Source organism: Artibeus jamaicensis, unplaced genomic scaffold (assembly GCF_021234435.1).
Source record: "Artibeus jamaicensis isolate MK-2021 breed Jamaican fruit bat unplaced genomic scaffold, CSHL_Jam_final contig_1015, whole genome shotgun sequence".
Lineage (NCBI taxonomy): Eukaryota > Metazoa > Chordata > Mammalia > Chiroptera > Phyllostomidae > Artibeus > Artibeus jamaicensis.
The window spans coordinates 4,046,977-4,069,179 of NW_026521194.1; the positions used below are offsets into that span (position 1 = coordinate 4,046,977).

General features: G+C 39.2%; 1 protein-coding gene across 5 annotated transcripts in view; it reads left to right on the forward strand.

Annotated features, from left to right (window-relative positions):
• The window catches only part of DOCK10 (dedicator of cytokinesis 10), a 227,806-nt gene that overhangs the window by 182,249 nt on the left and 23,354 nt on the right, over positions 1 to 22,203 (forward strand). For 3 of the 5 annotated variants that reach the window (XM_037139231.2, XM_053666113.1, XM_053666257.1), the window contains exons 27-46: positions 952 to 1,023; positions 2,558 to 2,704; positions 4,277 to 4,360; positions 5,310 to 5,406; positions 7,231 to 7,275; positions 8,843 to 9,018; positions 9,147 to 9,263; positions 10,351 to 10,462; positions 11,176 to 11,297; positions 11,386 to 11,500; positions 11,589 to 11,655; positions 11,884 to 11,931; positions 12,446 to 12,547; positions 14,520 to 14,644; positions 15,908 to 16,020; positions 17,443 to 17,580; positions 18,249 to 18,431; positions 18,968 to 19,078; positions 20,314 to 20,529; positions 22,042 to 22,099. In XM_037139231.2, coding sequence (XP_036995126.2) covers positions 952 to 1,023; positions 2,558 to 2,704; positions 4,277 to 4,360; positions 5,310 to 5,406; positions 7,231 to 7,275; positions 8,843 to 9,018; positions 9,147 to 9,263; positions 10,351 to 10,462; positions 11,176 to 11,297; positions 11,386 to 11,500; positions 11,589 to 11,655; positions 11,884 to 11,931; positions 12,446 to 12,547; positions 14,520 to 14,644; positions 15,908 to 16,020; positions 17,443 to 17,580; positions 18,249 to 18,431; positions 18,968 to 19,078; positions 20,314 to 20,529; positions 22,042 to 22,099 — 2,248 coding nt within the window. The remainder of the gene's footprint in view (positions 1 to 951; positions 1,024 to 2,557; positions 2,705 to 4,276; positions 4,361 to 5,309; positions 5,407 to 7,230; positions 7,276 to 8,842; positions 9,019 to 9,146; positions 9,264 to 10,350; positions 10,463 to 11,175; positions 11,298 to 11,385; positions 11,501 to 11,588; positions 11,656 to 11,883; positions 11,932 to 12,445; positions 12,548 to 14,519; positions 14,645 to 15,907; positions 16,021 to 17,442; positions 17,581 to 18,248; positions 18,432 to 18,967; positions 19,079 to 20,313; positions 20,530 to 22,041; positions 22,100 to 22,203) is intronic. The other 2 variants (XM_053666155.1, XM_053666189.1) reach the window with 2 other exon arrangements.

The following is a 22,203-nucleotide window of genomic DNA, read 5'->3' on the forward strand; positions in this document are numbered from 1 at the left end:
AATATCACCCTTAGCCCCAAGAAACAGGGGACTTCACTACAAGCATGTACTTTAGCCTCTGCCAGCTGTACCCTCCCAACAGGAAAAGATGTAAGAATAGCCAAGAGACATGCTCGCTGGGGGCCCTTCTGAATCTTTGGGTATTCTCGGAAGTCGCACTTCCTGGCCCTGCAGGCTTACTCACGTAGACCTCATTCCCAAATCCAGCCTTAACAGAGAAAATCTTGATGCCAGAGTGCAACCCTAGAACCAAGCAGGGAGCAGATTGCAGTGGAAGGGAGGGACTAGTTTGTGGACAACACTTGGACATGCGGGCTGGACGGTCACACGTGAACTGGGCCTCTCAAGGTGCAGGACAGAGCCTTAAGAAACAAGAGGGCATAGGCCAGGGTGCTTCTCTCCCCAGGTCCCCACATTCTGGTACAAGATTCCAAGTTGTCATGGAGTTATTCTTGTCAAGGTAGGATGATCAAACACATTTTATTGAACACTTTGTCAGTATGACTTGAACTCAGATATTTAGACATGAGACATCTGTTTTCATTCTTGTCTCTGACCCTGGAAATGTTAGGGGTAGGCCTGCTATGATCTATTATAAAACAAAAAGGTTTGAGTTTTGTTTAGATGAGTGAAACAAATACAACCCCATGGATAAAGACCTCATAAGACTACTCTTTAATTGGCCATGTCAAGTACACTGGCATCTTGTTTTGATTCAAACGTTCTTTGAGATTACAGAGAAACTGGAATGTCCGCCACTTACTTTTGCCATTAGAACTTTGATAAAGATCATCCTAACACAATGGAGAAAATATTATTCCTCTGATGTATTTACTTTTCAAGAGTACATTTTAGATAAAGATTTTATAATATTACAAGTTGTAAAGAATAGAATTATATTATTTTACAGTAGGATAGCAAATTTCTCACTGTCTTTTCTTTTCCTAACAGCATTCCTGGTTCTTCTTTGCAATTATCCTAAAATCAATGGCACAGCACTTAATTGACACAAATAAAATTCAGGTAAGATCATAGGCAATATAATACTATCCAACAATTATCCTCATGAATATGCAGTCAGGAGTTCCATTTTCATTTACTTTGCAAACTTAGCAATATATGTTCACTGCTTTTTAAATGGGAGAAATGATTGTATGTGTCCCTTACCCTCCATGGCCTTTACTGCTGTACCATGAAAGGCTGGGTACTCAGAATTGTAGAAATGTATGGCTCAGTCTAACAGTGATTTTTATGCTTTTATCTATAGTAACAATGTGAGTTTAATTTAGAAGGTAGCTTGTGGGATGAATGGATTTTGCCTATCTTGTACAAAGAGACTGCAAGTTCACAGGTAGAGACAGGAGACTAGCAACTGCAGTTGTCTGGAACCCTCCCCATCTGTAGGAGTTCAGACAGGATGAGTGGATTCCTGGACCTGAGGGTGGTCTTCAGGGACCCGTGGAGTTTTATTCCATGAACCATGTGTGATCTCACAGCCAAGCCCTTTTGCAGCTAGTGGCAAAAATCCCTTGACTCTGAGGTCCCACGGGCGCTCGCCGTGGCAAGTGCTGGGACCATGGGTTAAGATTAGCTGGTGCAATCTTTCCGCTCTGGGTAAGGTCTGAGGATCTAACCTGAGACATGGTTATCATGGTTGGTAATGAAATTTGCTAGGAGAAAATGGCAAATGTTCTCACACAGAAAAAGCTGGAGATGAGGGGCAATGGATATGTTCAGTGACTAGATGAGGAAAATTCTTTCACATGACACATATGGACCAAAATAGCAAAATGTACACTTTAAATACCTTACAACTTCACATCAATTATACCTCAATAAAGCTGAAATAAAATTTCCAACATGACTAGCGGGAACTCACTACTTACTAGAGGAGGTGTCAAACCAACATTTGTACTCATTCAGTTATTCATTCACTGATTTTTATAGTTGTTTATTGGGTGGTTCTAGTTTAAAAAATCAAAGTAACTGATTTTCAACTAAATAGAGAACTATGTGTCAAAGAAAATCTAGAATAGCATTCATTAAACTATTGATAGTATTAACTTCCTGAAGGGGCAGTGAGGGGAATTAAGATGTAAGAGGTAATATAGTCAGTAATATTATAATAACTATGCATGGTCCCAGGACACTAGACTTACGGGGGGGATCACCTAGTCAGTTATACAAATATCTGATCACTATGATGTACACCTGAAACCAATATAATATTACATGTAAACTGTAACTGAAAAAAATGTGAGGAGTCATAGAAAATGTTACACTGTCTTAACAGTCGGCACTTAAATGTAATAATTTACTTTTTTAATGAAAACATAAAAATTTTACTAGCCCAAGATAGAGGGAACCATTCAATGAAAATGATGGAAATTATGACCTGGAAATTAAAAGGGCTTCTATTTTATTACCACATTCAAGTTTTTAAAAGGACTCTTTGTTTGGCAATATATAAAATGAAGTAATTGTTTCAGTTTATTTTTTTCCAGGCTTAGTATTTCCCCATGCCACATTATAAAGAAATGCTCTGTCCTTTCCTTAGTTTCCTCGGGCTCAGAGATTTCCTGAATCTTACCAAAATGAACTGGACAATCTTGTCATGATCCTGTCTGACCACGTGATTTGGAAATACAAAGATGCCCTTGAAGAAACAAGAAGGGCCAACAGCAGCGTTGCCAGGTTTCTTAAGGTACAGTAATATGAGGTTGAAGTTCATTCAAGCCCCCATGCTAGTGGACACAAGATGTTCTCAGTGTTATTTGACTCACACGTTCATTGATGATGAAGCGCCTGGAAGGACCCGGCATGCCTGCAGGGAGCCTGCGTAGTGCAGAAGTCTCGAAAGCTCCTCTTCTCCCCCCTCCTCCCCATGGGACTCTACATCACCTGAGGCTGAGGTGACCCTCTGGTGTCCACCTCTCCCTGCTCTTCTGGGAAATGAGAGGAGTCATCGAAAGAACCTAAGTTTGTATTAAAAAGGAAGATACACATGAGGCAATATACTATTATGGAATAAATATGTGTGTTAAAAACATTCCAAAGGATAAAGACAAAAAAAGAAAGGAAAACCAAAACCAAAACACAAATAACCCAACAAATGGAAGAATGTTATTTGAGCAAACAACTCTTGTTTATGCATAGGCATAGTTCAGTGGAAGACATTCCACTCAGTAGACTACACATAGCAAGATTTTATGCCCAGTCCTTTCTGAGCAGAGATCAAAAAAATGCAAAACCGTTGCACTGGACCATCCTAGACTCTTTTGGACAAGAATGGAGCATTCCATACTGAGTGGCACAGCAGTGGGAAAAGTCCCTAAAGAGTTTTACACGTGGGAATGGATAAAATGGGACACCTGCAGTAATGACCTCCGTAGGGTGACCTGCTATAATGCCTCAACACACCCCTTGGTAAATACAGGGTGAGGCAAAAGTAGGTTTATAGTTTTGAGTACATGAAACACGAAGTTTATTCTCATATTATTATTTAATTGTTGCATTATTTTGGATGTACTTTTGTCCCACTCTGTGTGGTTCATGCCTCCTACTTCCTACTTTTTCACTGCAGTCCTTGGCCACTGTCTCTTGGTTACTGGTTGCATGGCCTCCCGTGTTTTGAAGGAAGAGTGGGTGCTGTGCCAACTTGGGACGCTTACCTGTCTCCTCCCAAACTCCCTACTGCTGAACATGTTCCTTATTAAGAGATTTTGATAACAGAATAAGAGAGGCAGGGGGCAGCTCCTGATAGAAATCTCAGAATCTCTTACCTTTGCTCTTTAAATTCAAGCCGCCTTTGCTAGAGAATAGCTAATCTGTTGAAAGAGGCCAGTGTGGTTTTTAAAGGTTTTCCTGACCCATCTCTGCCACCCACCATGCCTCCCCAGAGAGATATAGCACAGGAATCAAATTGCTAAAAAACTATCATAAAATGTAAGTAACTGTTTAAAAAATAAATAGGCAACTAAAAGCTAAAACTTTCTATACAAAACTTCCTAATATTTAATTGCAAAACTCCAAGCGACGTTGTGTGAAATTGATTAGCATGGGTTGTAACCTTCTGATGTGCACACTGTATCCAGTACTTTAACTAGTTGCCATAGGTGGACACGTGCTTAAACGTATTTTAAAGATTTTTGAAACACTATGATACAACACATTTAGTTTAATGTTATTTTATTTTAGTAAATCTCATGGTCCTTTCTAAAATCTTTAATGACCCTAAAAGTAGAACTGTTTGCATTTAAAACGTTATCTTTTTTAGCGCTGCTTTACGTTTATGGACCGAGGCTTTGTGTTTAAGATGGTGAACAATTACATCAGCATGTTCTCCTCGGGGGATCTCAAGGTGAGACCCGGGTGTGGGGAGGACTGCGTTCTCAGCAATGGCATTATAAATAAATAATTGGTCTTTCTATCTGCCTAGAACAGTAACTTATCCATGCTCTGCATTAAAAAAAAATAAGTTCTATACCAAAAAGAGGCAGTTTTTTTAAATGGTTCATCATTTATAAATTGCAGTAGTTTAAATTATTGACTCAAGTGGCCATAAAACATAATTCTAAAATATCTAAGCAAAAGGAATATATTTTATTTTATTAGCTGATGTTAGCAAATACAGTGAACGCCATCTGAGTCTTTAAAAAGTGATTCCTTATCTTGCATGTAAGGGAAAATAGAGCAGTTATGAATGTGCTAATTATCTCGACTTCTGTGGGTATTCTTAGCTTATGTATCACAGTTGTCTGAGACCATGTCTGGACTCCATTTATCACTGCCCTATGTAGAATGTTATTGCAAAGGAAAGTTGCTTGTGGGAGCAGAGGAGAGGTCAAGTTGATAATGCATCCTGAGAACAAATGGTGCACAGAGAAAGAGTCACTTTCATTTTCTATTGTCTGCACCATTGTCTTCCTAGGTCCTGAGAGCATTGGAGTTGATTGTAGTCATCTGTTTTATGATCTGAGTGTAGTTTTAGGGCTCTGTGCATTTGGTGAGGCACTATTTTTCTCTAAATAAACATGTTATAATAGAAGCTAAAAGAAGCAGAAAAAAATGAGTCAGCAAGGTAGGTTAAAAATGAGATTAGAAAGGCCTTGGCCAAGCTCTTGAAACAGGAAGGCGGCTGCGTCTACCAATTGGGAGGTGACAAAATTCTTTAAACTTAACAATTAGCCGGTGGTCACACAAAAGGAATTACATCTTCTTTCTAGGCATACAATTCAAGAGCAGATTTTCTTCTTGTACTGACTTTCTTGGTGTGTAAATAATAGTCATTCAGTTTGTCTCTTTTTCAGACCTTAAGCCAGTATAAATTTGATTTTCTTCAAGAAGTATGTCAGCATGAGCACTTTATCCCTTTGTGTCTCCCTATAAGATCAGCAAACATTCCAGGTAACAATTCCAAGAGTTTTCATCAGCTCCTACGGAGTGAACACTTTTCTTTGTTTGTTTGTTACTTTTGCGTTTCCTCAATTTTGGCTTGGTCTCAAGATGCCACACGAGCAGTAGACCCAGATAATCAAAATGCAAAAGAAATTGTTGGCCCGTGGTAATGAGCACAGATCTATAATTCTCCATTTTTGTCTATGTTTCCCTTTTCATTAAAGAGAAGGCCAAGAAAAATTTTAAATTGGTGATCGTAGCTCAAAGAATGTTATCCTAGAGCCACACTGTCTTTCCCCACACTGGCTCCAAAAGACAGCTCTCCTTTGATTTTGAGAGATAAAGTCTTATTTTGTGAGTATAAATTCATTTAGAATTATCAGTTGATATGTGTATTTATGTCAGAGTGCAATTCCTCAAAATGAGTTGGAGATGAAGAAACTGATACCTTGGAAAGCAGGCAGGCAGGCAGGTGGGTGGACGGCACAAATTGTTGGCCTCTCTGGGTCAGAGGGGCACAGAGATGGGCATGCAGGTGACAACTGTGCTCCACGTTTTGTTTCCTATGCTTACTATGGCGTAAATGGTGTACAGGAAGTATTGTTGTTCATTACATTTAGTACATACGCATTGTTCATCCTCTACCATAATCATATACTAGCATGATTATGGCAGAGAAGGATCATCACCCACCAAAATATCAGTCACTCATCCAACATCACGATGCAAAGAAAACACGAAAATGATTACAAACTTTAAAAATTTTAATTTTATTCAACGAGTTGGGGTGACGTTGGTTCATAAAATTAACCAGTTTTATTTGTATAATTCTATAGTACATCATCTATATATTACATTTGTATGTTCACCATCCAAAGTCAAATCTCCTTCCACCATCCCCACACAGGATGGGGCAAAAGTAGGTTTGCCATTGTGTGTACAGGAAACACAGCTTATTCTTGTATTATTATTTATTCATTAATATATTATTTTCCATGTGAGCAACTGGAAACCTACTTTTGCCGCACCCTGTATAATTAACTTACTTTGCCCTTAAATACTTTACTTCTAAGCAGTGAGTAAATTATTCACAAAGTGCAATTTTGACGTTCATAGAAAGCACAAAGTAGGATGCTGAAGAGCCTCCTTCTGTGTATTATAACTTGCACTAATATCTGAGGGGAGAGGGTGAGAGTAAAGTACATTATCCAGCCTCTAAAAATTTTGTCCTTTTCATCTTAACTATAAGCTACATATACTATTCCATTCTTTTTCTAATTTATTAAGCACATTGAATCTAAATGCCTTCATAGGAAAAAAAAAGGATAGAAATGTTATTTTGTATAATAAAATGTTTTTACTTTTTTGTGTTTGTTTTTGTTTTATAAACTAGTACCAGGTTATTATTGGGTTAGTTAAGCTGGTTAAGAGCCTCAAGAGAATCCCACCTGTATTGGGTCATTTTCATTCCAGTGGTTTGCTATTGGTCAGTTGTTCAAACAAAAAGGCCTGATTGTCTCTTTGTAGATCTGATATTATCAACAGTGAACATAAAAATATATGTTTTACAGCAAGCATATTTCTGATGGAAAAGTAGGTGCTCAAACAGAAGGCTAAGAATTAAAATAGATCTGTTCGTGGCATTCTTTGTAATGAATGGTTGGTTTGACAACCAACCTAAGGCATTTGTCTTGAAAAACAAAGTTTTACTGAAGTGATTCACATTTTAGAACAATAGATTTTAATTTTGCAGTATACATTATACATAGGTAATAAACAGTGTGTATCTAACTATAGATATATCTGAACTTTGTTTATTTATATCAAATCCAGATCCTTTGACACCTTCAGAATCAACTCAAGAACTACATGCATCAGGTAATGATGGAATTTTATGTGATACTAACTAAACATCAATAACCACATCACAGCCCAGTAACACTGATGAGTACAGATATTACAAATTTCTAGTTTCCAAATGCAAATAAGTAGCTATATATTTAATACCATATAGTCAAAATAATTTAAAATTTGTCTAAATGTTTTTCTAGTCACAGATAATTAAATGATTCCCCAGCTTGAATTCTTTCATGTTTTATTCTCTAGAGTTTAATTCTTTTTAATTTCCCAAAGTACCTAAAATTCCTTTAGAGTATATCATAAATAAAATTCCCAGCTATATAGAATTGCATGCTTGTTCCATGTAACTAGATCTGTATATCCCTTTCAATAAACCACAACCTAGTTTGGGTTGTTTTTTTCAAGATTGAGATTATTAATACCACATACATTTACAAATTAAATATAACTGGAATGTTCCACTGGTTCATTATACTAATCATAACTACCTTATCGGTTGTCCTGAAAATTAAATAAGGTAATGCTTATAAAGTGCTTAGCCTGGGGTTGGCACACAGTACATGTTCTATGGGTGGGTGCTAGTTCTATAATTAATAGTTACATTTAGGAGACACATTGGACAATTCTGCATAAATGTATTATTCCTGGAAATCTTAACACCCTTTTCATGGTAATGCAGGCTCAACATTTTGCAGCCGCCCTTGGTTGTCCTTTCTCCTGGCCTCTTCACATTCTTCAGACAACTTGTCCTGCTGATACTTCTGCTACTTCAGTCCTGCTCACCCAGGCCCTCTAGCATCTCCCTCCCTCCACTCCTGCTACAACCCCTTGTATTATATCCCTCACCCCATGTCTTCCTACAGTCTAATTCATTACATCCAGCCACCATATTAGTAAATCAATAAAGCACAGTTCTGATTGGGCCACTGATCTCAAACTTAGTGACCTATCATCTCCTACAGAAATGCAAATGGGATTTCTACAGATGCACAAACAGCAGATAAAGCCAAAATGCCAGCTAAGGAATTTATATTCAAGTTTCTCATCATCTATCCCCAGTCTGTGGCTCAAATCTGAATTTTCATCACTCCTCTTTTGGGTGCTGTGCTTACTGTGCCCCATACCTGTGTGCCCTTCAAACCTGCCACTGAAACCCTGGATCTTCTCCTCCCAGTGTCTTCTCCCCCCACTGCCTCCAGCTGTTCCCACAACTCTGCACCTCCAGTTCTTAAGCATCCTCAATGGCCCATTTCAACATATCACATTTCCAGTTGAACATTTCCTGACTCCTTCAGACAGAAAATAGGTTTCTTTCTTCTCAACTCTAACACTGAAGATATGATATGCCACTTTCATGGAACTTGATACTTGACATCATGCATTACTTGTATTCACATGCACCCACCCAATAGCCCCCTCTCTTACTTAATGGTCTTCTCTCGTATTTCCTGCCTCTGTGGCAAGACTATTATCACTGAATGCTCCCGGAAGTGAGAGCCATTGACAGTAGTTTGATAAATCTATCTTAATTATAAAGTGATCATTTGCTTTTCAATAACATGATCTCTTTACTTGCTTCACAAAGATATGCCCGAATATTCCATCACGAATGAATTTTGCCGCAAGCACTTCTTAATCGGGATTCTGCTCCGAGAAGTCGGTTTTGCTCTGCAGGAAGACCAAGATATCAGGCACTTAGCTTTAGCTGTCCTAAAAAATCTAATGGCTAAGCATTCATTTGATGATCGATACAGAGAACCAGTAAGTGGCCTTCCTTTCTTCCTTCCCTAAACACCACTTAATGGCACACTGCATTAAATGTGTAATCAAACCTAGGAGCTCATTGATTTTTCACGTGTATCATTTCTTTTGGCTCCCCGTTCACCCAGAGAAAGCAGGCCCAGGTAGCAAGTTTATATATGCCCCTCTACGGCATGCTTCTGGACAACATGCCACGGATTTACCTGAAGGACCTGTTTCCTTTCACTGCCAATACGTCGAACCAGGCAAGTTTGCACACTATTTCCAATGTCTATTTGAATACAAAGGTAGCCTTTTGTATATTTTTGCCTGGATACCACTTCCATCCAAATGTGAGCAACTAAGGATTCAACAGCCTTTCTTACAAGATATTTCTGAGACATTCATATCAGCGCCACAAGATTGGTCACTGATGCCTTCTACCTGGCTCGTCTCTCCAGCACTTTGTGTTTTCATGTGCCTCTGCTTCTGCATCATTTTCCAGTTCTCTCCAGCTTCTGCCAGGTTCCTCAGTTGCATCCATAGCTCCACGTTTGGCAGACACCTTTCCCACAACCTTTCTGTCTCAGCTTCATGACCACCTGGTTGTCATGTAGCCAAGTCACAGCCCATGAGTGGCCTGTTTTTCACCCTTCTCCACTGAGCCATCATAGTGACTATACAACAAACTTTGGGATCTGTCACCTGTGTTCAAATCCCAGATGCATTAATGCATTGCTGAAGCCAGCAGCTGTATAAGATATTACCATCTAGAAGTTAGATGCTATGCCTTAGGAACTTCTTTTTGGACCTTGTTCAAATCCCAGTAGTATCAGTTACTAACTGTGATATTACTACTGTAAATTATCCAACTTCTTCAAGCACCTAATTCCTTATTTATAAAATGGGATAAAAATACCTCCAACACAGGTTTTTTATGAGAACTAAATTGTGTAATAGAAACACTTATCATAGAAACTAGTACATAGTAAGTATTTAGAATCTAGTTTTTAGTAATAGTAATACTCATAAAATATCCTATAATAAAAGTGATGTATACAGTATAATATAATCCATGAATATAACCATTTCAGTCATTTAGTCTATACCTAAAAGATAGTTTACACTACATTGTAAAAATTTTTTAAATCACATACAAAATCAAACTATGACCAAAAGTTTGGTTTTAACTATATTCATTATTATTGCGTGCTTTGGCACAAGACTTTTGCTGGAATATAAAAGATCAAATCAAATGTCATCTAGCTGAAAGCACAATGAAGATGGCATTTGTGGGTTTACAATGTTGAAATATGACAGTTCCTATTAATTTCTTCTGTGCTTTGAATGCAGGGGTCTAGAGATGACCTCAGCCCGAGTGGAGGACTTCACAGCCAGTCCACTATGAAACACGCAAACTCTGTGGATACATCATTTTCTAAAGATGTTTTAAATTCCATAGCAGGTACATGAGACTCTCTGAGTACAGTTGTGTTTAACAGTCATCCATGTTTACATTGTATGTTACTGTGCTTTTCACCCAGTCTTTAATCCATTACACATCATTTATATGGCAAAGCGTACTCTATTTATATAGCTGAAGAATCTGTTTACATTTTGGAATGCCATCCAATGATTTCCTCTTCTACTCAGATTTCATTTTTCTTTGGCTCAAGGAGTAATCTCCTCAGATGTTATCAAATTGTGCTTCATTCTGGAAACAATATTTAAGTCTTCTCTGCATGCAGCCTCCTAAGATAAAATAACCCTTCAACTTCAAAGAATATTTAAAGAACAGCTTTGACAATTTCATCTTGATTTCTTGTAAGCTGTCAAAAACTGAAAGCTTTTCCCCCAAAAGTATTCTCGTGAACTTTTATTAAAGCATTTTTAAAATGGAAGCTGTTTTAAAAAGCTTTTTAAGATAGCAAAGAAACAAGCTTTATTATATTTCCATTTATCATGGTCTAAATTTTTCTAAATTTGTAATGCTGGCCTGGCCATTGTAATGATGCTCAAATGTCACATGTCTCTCATGCCCACCCCAGACTCCATTATGTCAAGCTTTCAAAACACTGCTCAATGGTGAACATCTTTTTGGTTCATCATTTTAACTTTTTTATACGTCTGTGCCCATACATCTCATTATCATCCGTGTGCTGTGGCTTGTGTTTACAGCATTTTCATCAATAGCTATTTCTACAGTAAACCACGCTGATTCCAGAGCATCCTTAGCAAGCCTTGACTCCAACCCAAGTACCAATGAGAAGAGCAGTGAGAAAACCGACAACTGTGAAAAGGTAGGACTTCCCCTCCAGTCCTACGCAGCACATCAGGACTCAGAAATCTTGTACCCTACTCAATGCTTATTGGTTCTTTGATTCCTAGATCCCAAGACCCTTGTCTTTGATAGGCTCTACGCTTCGATTTGACAAGTTAGATCAAGCAGAAACCAGGAGTCTTCTTATGTGCTTTCTTCACATTATAAAGAACATTTCAGAGGGTAAAGAGAGCTCTTTAAAATTAAAATATCTAAAAAGAATAACACCTGACTTTCAAAGAGTCTCATACTCCGTGGTGTTCCCTTTCAGAGACTCTCATTGCATACTGGCAAAGAGCACCCAGTCCAGAGTTGTCCGACTTCTTCAGCATCTTGGAGTAAGTTAGAGTGTTGATTAGTTAACACTTGCTTTTTCTGGAACCTTCTAAGTAGTTCATGATACCATTCTGCATTTTAAGTACCCATATGCTGAATTATTTATCAATAATAATACATAAAATATTTAAAGACAGTTTAATCTTTTTTTTTAATGGATTTAAATGAATAATTTTCATAAATAAAAAATGCAAATAATTTAAATGTGGCTTTTTTTTCCCCATTTCTAGAGTTTGTCTTCAAAGTTTCAGGTACCTAGGAAAACGCAATATAATAAGGTAATAATTTTCATTTCCAATAGGTTGGTCTGGTTTTTCAGAAAGAATTATGACATATATTAATGCATCCAGTTAGACTTATAAATATATGGTAGAAATCTTAAAATGCAAATGAAGATGATAAGGTTGACCTCACATTAGAAGTTTGACAACTGCAAAGAAAGCTGTAGGGGCAGAAAACCACAAAACACACATTTCTAAGAGGAAACTACCTTTCAGGTATCTTTGAACATATGTATGTACCTATATCAGGATAAAACTTGGATGATACCAATTTAAGAAAATAGTTCTAGTAAACAAACAAAAAAATTAATCTGGAATAGCTCTGTGCCATGTTCTTTTCTTGCTCACCACAGCACAGCCCTCAGCACCGCCACTGAGCCCCCCGGTTCTCCATTTTCAGAAGGAAATGTGGTTTTCCTTTTCACAGCATGTGAATTTGTAGTTACCATTCTTTATTTATATATAAAATACAAATACTGAGCTATGATGAAAACACCTGTTTTTCTTGCAGAAAAATTGCTGCTGCATTTAAATTTGTGCAGTCCACCCAGAACAATGGAACTCTCAAAGGGTCCAATCCTTCCTGCCAGACCTCAGGCCTCTTGTCACAGTGGTAATGCCGCATTTGCTTGATATTTAAAATTATATTGTACATATGTGTCTGTGTGTGTCTATGCATGTATCTGTGGGGTGTGGACACACATGCACATGTGCACACATATGTGTGTAAGTGTGTCTATATATTTCAAACCAAATGCACAATTCAACTGTGTTCTTCTGAAGAAACTTCATAGATACCTCCATATCTCCCCACTAACTGTAAAAACTTAGGCAAAGACTATCACTTATTTATGTGGTACCAAGGGCGCAATGCCTTGCATGGAATAAGGGTTGATGATTATCCAAATTCGATTGAACCTGAAAAGGAATAACTCCAATAAATGCCTCGTTCAATGTTTGCTAATCTCCTAGTGATGGAGTAACATGTGAAGTCATGTATCCCCATTATATTTAGTAATTTTAGTGTTTTAGCAGTGTGCTTAGAGCTGAAATTGCTTTTTAAAGGGTAACAGGCAATGAGGAAGTATGGATGGCCACATAAGCTCATTTTAGACTCCTTGTCATTAGACAGATTACGCTGGCATGTAGGATATTCATTAACCTATTTTATGGGACACATTTGGCCTGGAATCCTACCTTAAAGCTGCTCTGGGTCTACTAAATAAGAAGCCTTTGCTAAAATTTTTTCCAGTTTGATTTATTCTTCCCAAAGGTATAATAAATATATAATATTTTTAAATGTCTATATTTTAGAAAGAGTTTTAGAAAGAAATATTAAAGTGGTATAGAGCCAGCAAATTTTGCCTCTCTGTCTATGAGGATCCCTTGAAATTGCCCCCTTGTGAGAAACTAAAGAAAAAAATGTAATCGTGGTGTTTTGATAGTGGTAAGAAAATAGAGGACTATCAACAATGACTTTTTGCATTTAATGACAATAATAACCTCCCTGAGGTCACTGTGGCTCTATACATGTTAGATGTGTCCTTTCTGAACCCTCTGGGCATATCCTGACCATTTCTGCCCCTCCCCTCCTAGAAACTGGGACTTGCTTTCCAGGAGTTCAAGACTGACATGAACCCAAATCCTGGAAATTATTCCAGTCCCAAAGGTCCAAGCCCTCTGTCTCAGACCCCATGATTCCCTGTAGCTTCAGGAATGACCCAGACACCCCTAGCCACTGAAAGCCAAAGTCAGATCTCTTGGAACCTGGGTTCATCAGAGTATTTCAGGAGTATGACACAGAAAAAACCATGGCCTCTTTTTTAGGTCTGACCCTTTAGGGTACCTTCTATTGTCTGCTATCCTCAATGGCATATTCTATTACCTTGGCCAAATGGTAGTCTAAGTCACAGGCGAGAATGGGAAGTATTCCTACTACCAGAGTACCACTGGCTCCTTCCCCTAGCTAGAAGTGCCAAGGAGGCATTGGGTGAGAGCCACTGCAGGTCATGGTCATTGCCCTGGGGAAGGCACCACCCAGAGGCCCCCAGCCCTCTCTGCCCCACATGGATCCTGTGTCGACGGGACTCAAATGGAAAGACAAAACATGAAGAATTTTCAAATGTGAACATCTAGGAGAGCTAGAGTTGTTTTAGACTAGATTTTACTTTTTCACATTTTGCCTCCTAAAAATAATTTTACACAATGGAGCTAGCCAGCATTGTAATACATTTTTAATATCCGCCACTCTGTCTTTCTGACCTACCAATAGCCAGCCTCACATCCATAGAATCACATGATTCATTAAATACTAATGAATATGCTTACAGATTTCAATTCACTATTACTCTTCCATTATCTTTCAGTATTGCTTATCTTTCTGAACCTTTCTTTTGGCTTAAATAAAACTTCTTCAAAAGGATTTTTGAAGTCCCTCCTATTATATCCACTTTAATTAATATTTTCAATAAAGAGTCTCAATTCAAAAAAATGGTTTTGCATTTGCCTCAATCTCGAATACTTGAATGCACATTTGGATATCACGCCCCTGTTACTTTAATTTAATTTTCCCATTTAATTTTCAGGATGAACACCAATCCCAGTCATGAAGGACACAAGCAGCACCGATCACAAACTTTACCTATAATTCGAGGCAAAAATGCACTTTCCAACCCCAAACTCTTACAGATGTTAGACAGCACCATGACCAGTAAGTAAATGAGAAATAATAGGAACAGATGACTATCAGTTTTTTCTCTAGACAGTTGTAGGGTGTGAAGTACATTATAATGTTTCAGAAATGGAGAGATCACTGTGGCACCACTGAGGTCCCCATTTTTTCAGGCTTGCTGCAGCCTGAGGGTTCTAGAGAGGGACTCGCCACAGTGAGCTTAGAATGTACAGTGTTCTTATGAGGGAAGAAGAAGAAAAGCAAAACTCTCAGCCGCCTAGTGCAGCTCCTCTGAACACATGACCTTTGGCGTTATGAGGGTTATGCAGTCCTCTCTCAACTGGGTTACTTATTGGCTGCTCTGTGGAAGGAGGAAAACAGTGTCCATGGCCCAGAAATAGGAAGCATGACATCTTGAATCCAGTGATGCATGCACTTCGGCTTGGGGAAAAAAACGAAGCCAGAGTTTTGCATCATGTAAATGTTAGTGATTGTGGACACATGACCACAGCGAGCCATATGAAGGTATATGCTGTACCCTATAAATATATTTAATGCCTTTCTGAGGAGGCCATGAGTGCAGATAGTCCTCTGAAACCATACTTTTGGTCTCTTAGCCTGGGAGCCTACTTGACCCAGACTAACTATGGAAGAAATATAAATCTATCAATGACTGAGTTAGTGGAAAAGATGTAAGAAGTGATAGAAGTAGTCCACTCTGGTCTTTGGACTCTCTACAGCTGAACATAGTGAAAAGGAACATACACTGTCTTAGCAGAAGCTGCTACAATACACCATAGACTGGGAGACTTACACATTTATTTCTCACAGTTTTGGAGGCTGGGAGGTCCCAGCTCAAGGTGGCAGTAGATTTAATGTCCAGTGAGAACCCACCTCCTGGTTTGCAGCTGGCTGGGCTGCCTTCTTGCTGTGTCCTTCCACAGTGGAAAGAAAGGGACCATCTTTCTGGTGTCTCTTCTTAGAAGGGACTAATCCCATTTGTGGGGCTTCACTCTCGTGACCTAATGACCCCCAAAGAGCTCACTTCCAAGCACCATCACACTGGAATTCACATCAGCGTACGAATTTGGGGAGACACATTTAGCCTATAGAATCTACTAAAGATTCTTTTTGGCGTTTTTGACTCAGCCCTTAATGAAGTTGAATAAACAAAAGCATTTTAATAAGCGATTCAGTAAAACACTAGTAAACACTGAATATGTAATAACAAAAGAAAGCCCACTATAGGATACAAAGAGGGACCTTAGATGTCTCCATGCATGTTCTACTCTGTACTTTTAGGCAGTTCCAATGAAATAGACATCGTGCACCATGTGGACACGGAGGCCAATGTAGCTACAGAGGTTTGCCTGACTATTCTGGACCTGCTGTCTCTCTTCACTCAGATTCACCAGGTGAGTGTGGTCACAACCTCTTCTGCAATGTGATAAAATGCAGGGTATAGAAGTCATGTGATGTCAAGAACCCGAATTAAAATATTTTACGAAATCATTTAACCTATGTAAATCAACCTAAGTGTTAGTGGAGACCATGTTAACCATGACATACAGATGTTATCTGACTGATTTAATTGAGCAAAAGTTGACGATTGCTTAATTGACATCTCTTCAGTGAAATCATACCACAAAGTACTATTAGAATAGCTAAAGTTACAGAGACTGACTGTGCAAAGATATGAAGAAACTGGAACTCTCATTTACTAGTAAGGGGAATGCAAAATGGTATAAACACTGGAAAATGGTATGTCAATGTAAAAAATTAAACACACATTGCATCAGTCATGTGACCCACCATCTCTATGCTAGGAATATACCTAGAAGAAATAAAAGCATTTGTCCACACAAACCTTTGTGCACAAATATTCATAAAAACTTTTATTTTTAATAACTAAATTCTGGAAACAACCTAAATGATATCAACAGGAGAATGGCTTTAAAAACTGGTGTTATATTCATATACTCAATATAGTTCAGTTATACGCAGTAAAAGAAACCAAACAAAACAAAGTATATGCTGTACAGTTCCATTTATATAAAATTTTATAAAATGCTAACTATAGAAATTGCATGTTAATTAAACCTCAGTAAAGCTGCTAAAGACATTAGCTGCACCTAAGGAGTTCACGGGTGTTAAGATTTGAACTATGAAAAGTTGGACATGTTGAATGAAGTCTACATCAAACAGAATGAGTACACCAAAAAGCCCTGAGGGTAAAAGGTCAGCATGGTGATAGACAAAGCAATCAACGCATTTTAATTTTTATCGCTCAGTGGAAATGTCACTCAAAGATCATACCTCTTACAGGTTTTACAAATGCCCGTGATGACTTACTTGCCTGTCTGTGACCGTATCTCCTACCCCTCTCATGACCTCAGCCCACTCCTGCGCTCAGGCTATTCTGATCTTTTTTTCCTCAAACTTGAAGTCACAAGCTCCTTTCCAACTCCTGTCTCTGACTCAAACCTCCCTCTTTGGACAGCACCCCCACATTTGCCCATGGCACACTCTTTAGCTCAAATGTCAATCTTTCCATTAGATACATCTTACCTAACCACCCTATCTAAAGTATAACCCTACCCCTACAGCAATTACTTTCAATCATAACATATCATTCTACTCTATCTTCTCATTTAGTAATTTTTTAAATCACTGCTATGTCAGCTTCACCAGGAACATAGACCTTCTCCTCTTATCAGCATTTTATTTCCATCACCCAGAATTGTGCTACCACTGTAGAGATTCACAAAGAAAACATCTTTGAGAGAATTCAGGTGTCCTTTCCCTCCTCCTAAATAACTTCTGTGTTAACTTTCCAGAGACAGCTCCAACAATCTGAATGTCAAAATTCACTGATGAAACGAGTCTTCGATACCTACATGCTCTTTTTCCAAGTCAACCAGTCAGCTGCAGCGCTGAAGCACGTGTTTGCTTCCTTGAGACTGTTTGTATGCAAGGTAAGAGTGGCCCAGCTTCAGCAAAAGGTGATAACCAATGCACGTTCATCCTTAAGTCTTCTGGTATGGAGGGAAGGTATGTTTTCTTTCATTTTGGTATATTTGGTTTTAGTAAACTGTTTGTTTGGTTTTATTAAACTCTTTGATTCGTGGTCTCAGCATAACCTCAGAGCCCGGACAGCCTATGTGCTTGGATATCAAAAGGGAATGAAATTAACATCTGGCCACCAATTCTTTGAGTGCTCAGTGTTTGTGGCAGAATTAGGGAAAATGTACACCATGAACTGTGAAGTCCATTCATGCCAAGTGCAGGTTCCATATGCAAGTAGCTACAGCCATGACCTTGGAGGGCCCCTATGACTTTACAATGTGGGACAAACAGAAAACATTTCAAAGCTCTCACTCAGCCCTTTTGGGTTATCGTTTATTTATTTATGCAAGGGATACTTACAACATAGAGAATCATTTTTATGTCTAGAAAAAAAAGAGGAATACTAACATAGATTTTAATAAATAATAGTATATCCTCTTCCACTTGCAAATAGAAGAAAAGACTGAGTTAAAAGAAAAGAAAGAAGGGTTTCATTGTAAGGAATTTTAAAGTACCAGAGAGAACAGAGCGCAGTGAAGGAGTCCCGCTGACTTCACCAGCGTTTCCCTTTCTCTAGTTTCCTTCCGCGTTCTTCCAAGGGCCTGCCGACCTGTGTGGATCATTCTGCTATGAAGTCCTAAAATGTTGTAACCACAGGTCACGGTCAACTCAGACAGAAGCATCAGCACTCCTCTACTTCTTCATGAGGAAGAATTTTGAATTTAACAAGCAGAAGTCAATTGTCCGATCCCACTTACAAGTAAGTGCTGCTAATTTTCAGTAATGCTGTTTGTGTTCAAGCCACTCCTCAGTTTCAGCGCTGATGAGAGCCTGCTGTCTGCAGAGCAACCAGTCACCAATGCCTCTGCCAGATTCTGCCCTTAAAGGTGCCCGTCACACTCAGTTCTGATTCATGGGCTGAAGGCAGCTGGGCAGAAATCAGCGAGGCCCATAACTCCACCCTGAACTTCTCCTTTCTTCAGCCAGAGGAATAGAATGTACAAAGTACACAACTCAAGAAACCACAGCTTCTCTAGGATGCCAAATCCCACCAGGTCCTAAATGCATAAATTTCTTTCTTCAAGGCATCCTAAGATTCTTGCAACCTTCCTTAAGTATCTAAGTTGGTAAGAAAAGCCCAGGATGGGCCTTCTAAAGATTTAATACATAACAATGTCATTCATTGGTCCTACAGGGAGAAATGAATGATACATACGTCCAATCCAGTGGATTTCTTTGTAACTCCTGTTTCTGAGTTACTCATTGCTGTGGTCCCATTTGTCTCTTCTCTTTCAGCTCATCAAGGCTGTGAGTCAGTTGATAGCTGATGCTGGAATTGGAGGCTCCCGGTTTCAACATTCCCTTGCAATCACCAATAATTTTGCTAATGGAGACAAACAAATGAAAGTAAGAAATGGTTTGTGGGCTTTTTAAATAACTGGGAACAAACTAACCTAGATTATTTTTGTGAGATATCTAAATCAATAAAAAATACAAATTCTGTGTATTGAGATTTTGCATCCTTACATTAAATTTGTCTGTTTGAACCAATAATCAGTTCTAACACTTTCAGAATGTAATCTGCTGAGTGGAATTTCCAAGATATGTGTTTAAATAGTGTGTAACAAGGAAACCCCACAAATACCCAGAAATCTGTCATAATTCCATTCTTGGCCAAATTTATCTTATTTTTTTTAGAACATTCTGAAGACTTTCCTTTAGCCAGGATACTAAAAAGTCCAGGGGTTGAGCCTGGCTTCAGGCATGGCTAAACTCAGGGCTCAAAATAATGTTTTCAGATGCCCTCCTCTTCCTGTCTATTTTTCCTCCATCTTTCTGCCTCTCGGTTTAAATTTCCGAGTTGTTTATTCCAGTTACAGGTAGGCTTTCCCCACGAGTTCTTTCTTTCAAAAATTCTAAGAATGCGCCCTGGCTGGTGTAGCTCAGTGGATTGAGCGCGGGCCTGTGAAGCAAAGGGTTGCTGGTTCGATTCCCGGTCAGGGCACATGCCTGGGTTGCGGGCCAGGTCCCCAGTGAGGGCCACGTGAGAGGCAACCACACATTGATGTTTCTCTCCCACTCTTTCTCCCTCCCTTCCATTCTCTCTAAAAATAAATAAATAAAATATTTTTTTAAAAATTCTAAGAATGCTGGTAGTATTCCATGAGAGAAAAAAGCACCTTGTCCCATAGAACCAGCTGAAGTCCCAGAAGTGAATCTCTTTCCTCCAACCTTGTGTTGGGGTTGCCCATCCCTAAACCAATCACTGTGGCCTGGGGGGGATCAAATAATATGATTGGCTCGGCCAGTATCATGTGCTCCCCCCGACCTCAGTGCCTGGGAATGAAGTAGATCTTTTCAAATCACAGGAACATGAGGCAGAGAGGAGAACATCTCAAAGGCCAATCAGGATACTATTACTAGAAGAAGGTGGGATGGAAGATCAAACAATGTAACCTACTGCAATTCTTCATTTTGAATGTGCATAACCACAATCACAATGCATAGGATGCATGCAAAAAGCATGTGCATATTTTTGAACAATATATAGGATGCACCAAACTGTGATGCCAAGCCATAAATAGTAGCCTAAACTTCTGAAAGCTAAGCAGATAATGACTCGGGCTCTTTCTGTTCCAAAGAACAGCAATTTTCCAGCAGAAGTGAAAGATCTGACCAAACGTATAAGGACTGTTTTGATGGCCACAGCTCAGATGAAGGAGCATGAGAAGGACCCTGAGATGCTGGTGGATCTCCAGTACAGCCTGGCAAACTCCTACGCAAGCACCCCCGAGCTACGGAGGACCTGGCTGGAGAGCATGGCCAAGATTCATGCGAGAAATGGAGACCTGTCCGAGGTCATTGTCAAGGGCTGTCATTCTTCTTCAGCATTGCCATTTCTATCAGGGCAATGGGGTTTTCATTTACAGTGGGAATATAAAACATGATATTTTCCCACTAATCTGGATATGGCCTAATTATACATTATGTGCATTAAATTTGCTGCTTGACCCCATGTAAATGAAACCAAATAAAGGCGAGTCTATAGGGACAATTGTAGGCTGTACCACACCGAGATGAATTCTACAAACCTAAGGCTAAGGGGGATGGCTGTAGGGTTCTGGACATTAAGACTTATGTAAGTTAGGGGTCTGTGTTTTAAAGCTTCTTCCCTGTAATTGGAGGTAGACAGGGAAGCTCATCACCTTGGGAGTAAACTCAGGCTGCAGTGATCCGCCCTCATTTGCAGCCAGTCTGCACTGTTGATGGAGAAAGCGACACTCCCAAGAGCCACCTGAGTGAAGAGAGTCCACTGGGTGAAGGTTACAAATCCATGGCTAACATTTTCATGTCAGTTTAAATGCTCAGTGGATTTATAAGCAGCAATTCACAGATGACTTGTGGACACCAAATAAGAAAGTTCTGCTTTGTTCTCAGAAATATGCCCCCTTTGGGAAGAGATTAACTTGTCTCAGGTAGTCCTAAAGCTCTTCTAAATGCCCGTGAGGGACTCTGGGGTGGAAATGGAGCCTCTATTGGTGGCCGTTCAATGAGGACAAGAATGCAAATCTCCATTTCCCTCGGACTGCCCTAAAGATGAGAAAATTCCTCCATAAACCTTCAAAGGGAGAAGTGGAAGTCTTCAACAAGTCAAGTTCTAGTATATGCTCAGCAGTGTTTAGGGCTTTACAGGAGACAGTAGAGAACAATGAAATGTTGCCTGTGTCATCTGGTTGAGGGGAACAGACACAACACGATACATTAGGTCCCACCATTTAACCAAGGGCCACCTTGCGAGGCAACCACTTTAAAGAGCATACATATCCAAGTGAAGACCATTACTGGAGGCAAGAAAAGTAAAAAGGCAGCTTTTGCTGTTTCCAGTTTAGATCCAGAGCCTACAATTTACAGTTATCACAAGAAAAGAGAACTGTGGATTTACATGTATATTTATAAATGTATAAATATATGTTTCTATATGTATACACACATATGGTATGGGTGGGCAGGAGTAGGTTTGCAGCTGTGAGTATCCAAAACACAGTTTATTCAGCTATTATCATAATCATAACCTGCATGTCTTTTTCACTATGAATATCTGCAAACTGGCTTTTGCCCACCCCTGTATATTATACTTAGAGAAAGAGAGAGAGAAACTTAGATATTAAGGAAGGAAGATGACTGGGAAGATTCTTCAGGCCAGCTTTCGGGTGGATTATTCATCACTTGAAAATCTAATTGATTCTTAGTTTTGTTATTAAGAGGATTCTTCCCCATATGCTAACACGGGACGCTACTTATCTGAGATTCAGGCAGAAAGCCGAATGCACGGAGCGCCTTCCGCTGACACTGTGTCTGTCTCGCCACAGGCTGCCATGTGCTACATTCACATCGCTGCCCTCATTGCGGAATACCTGAAGAGAAAGGGTAAGGTGACCGGGGGAGGGGGCGAAGTCCGGCATCCACATGTTGAAACCCAACTTAAAAGTCCTTGATTAATTTTAGATTTTTTAACCTTTTATGTTTCATTA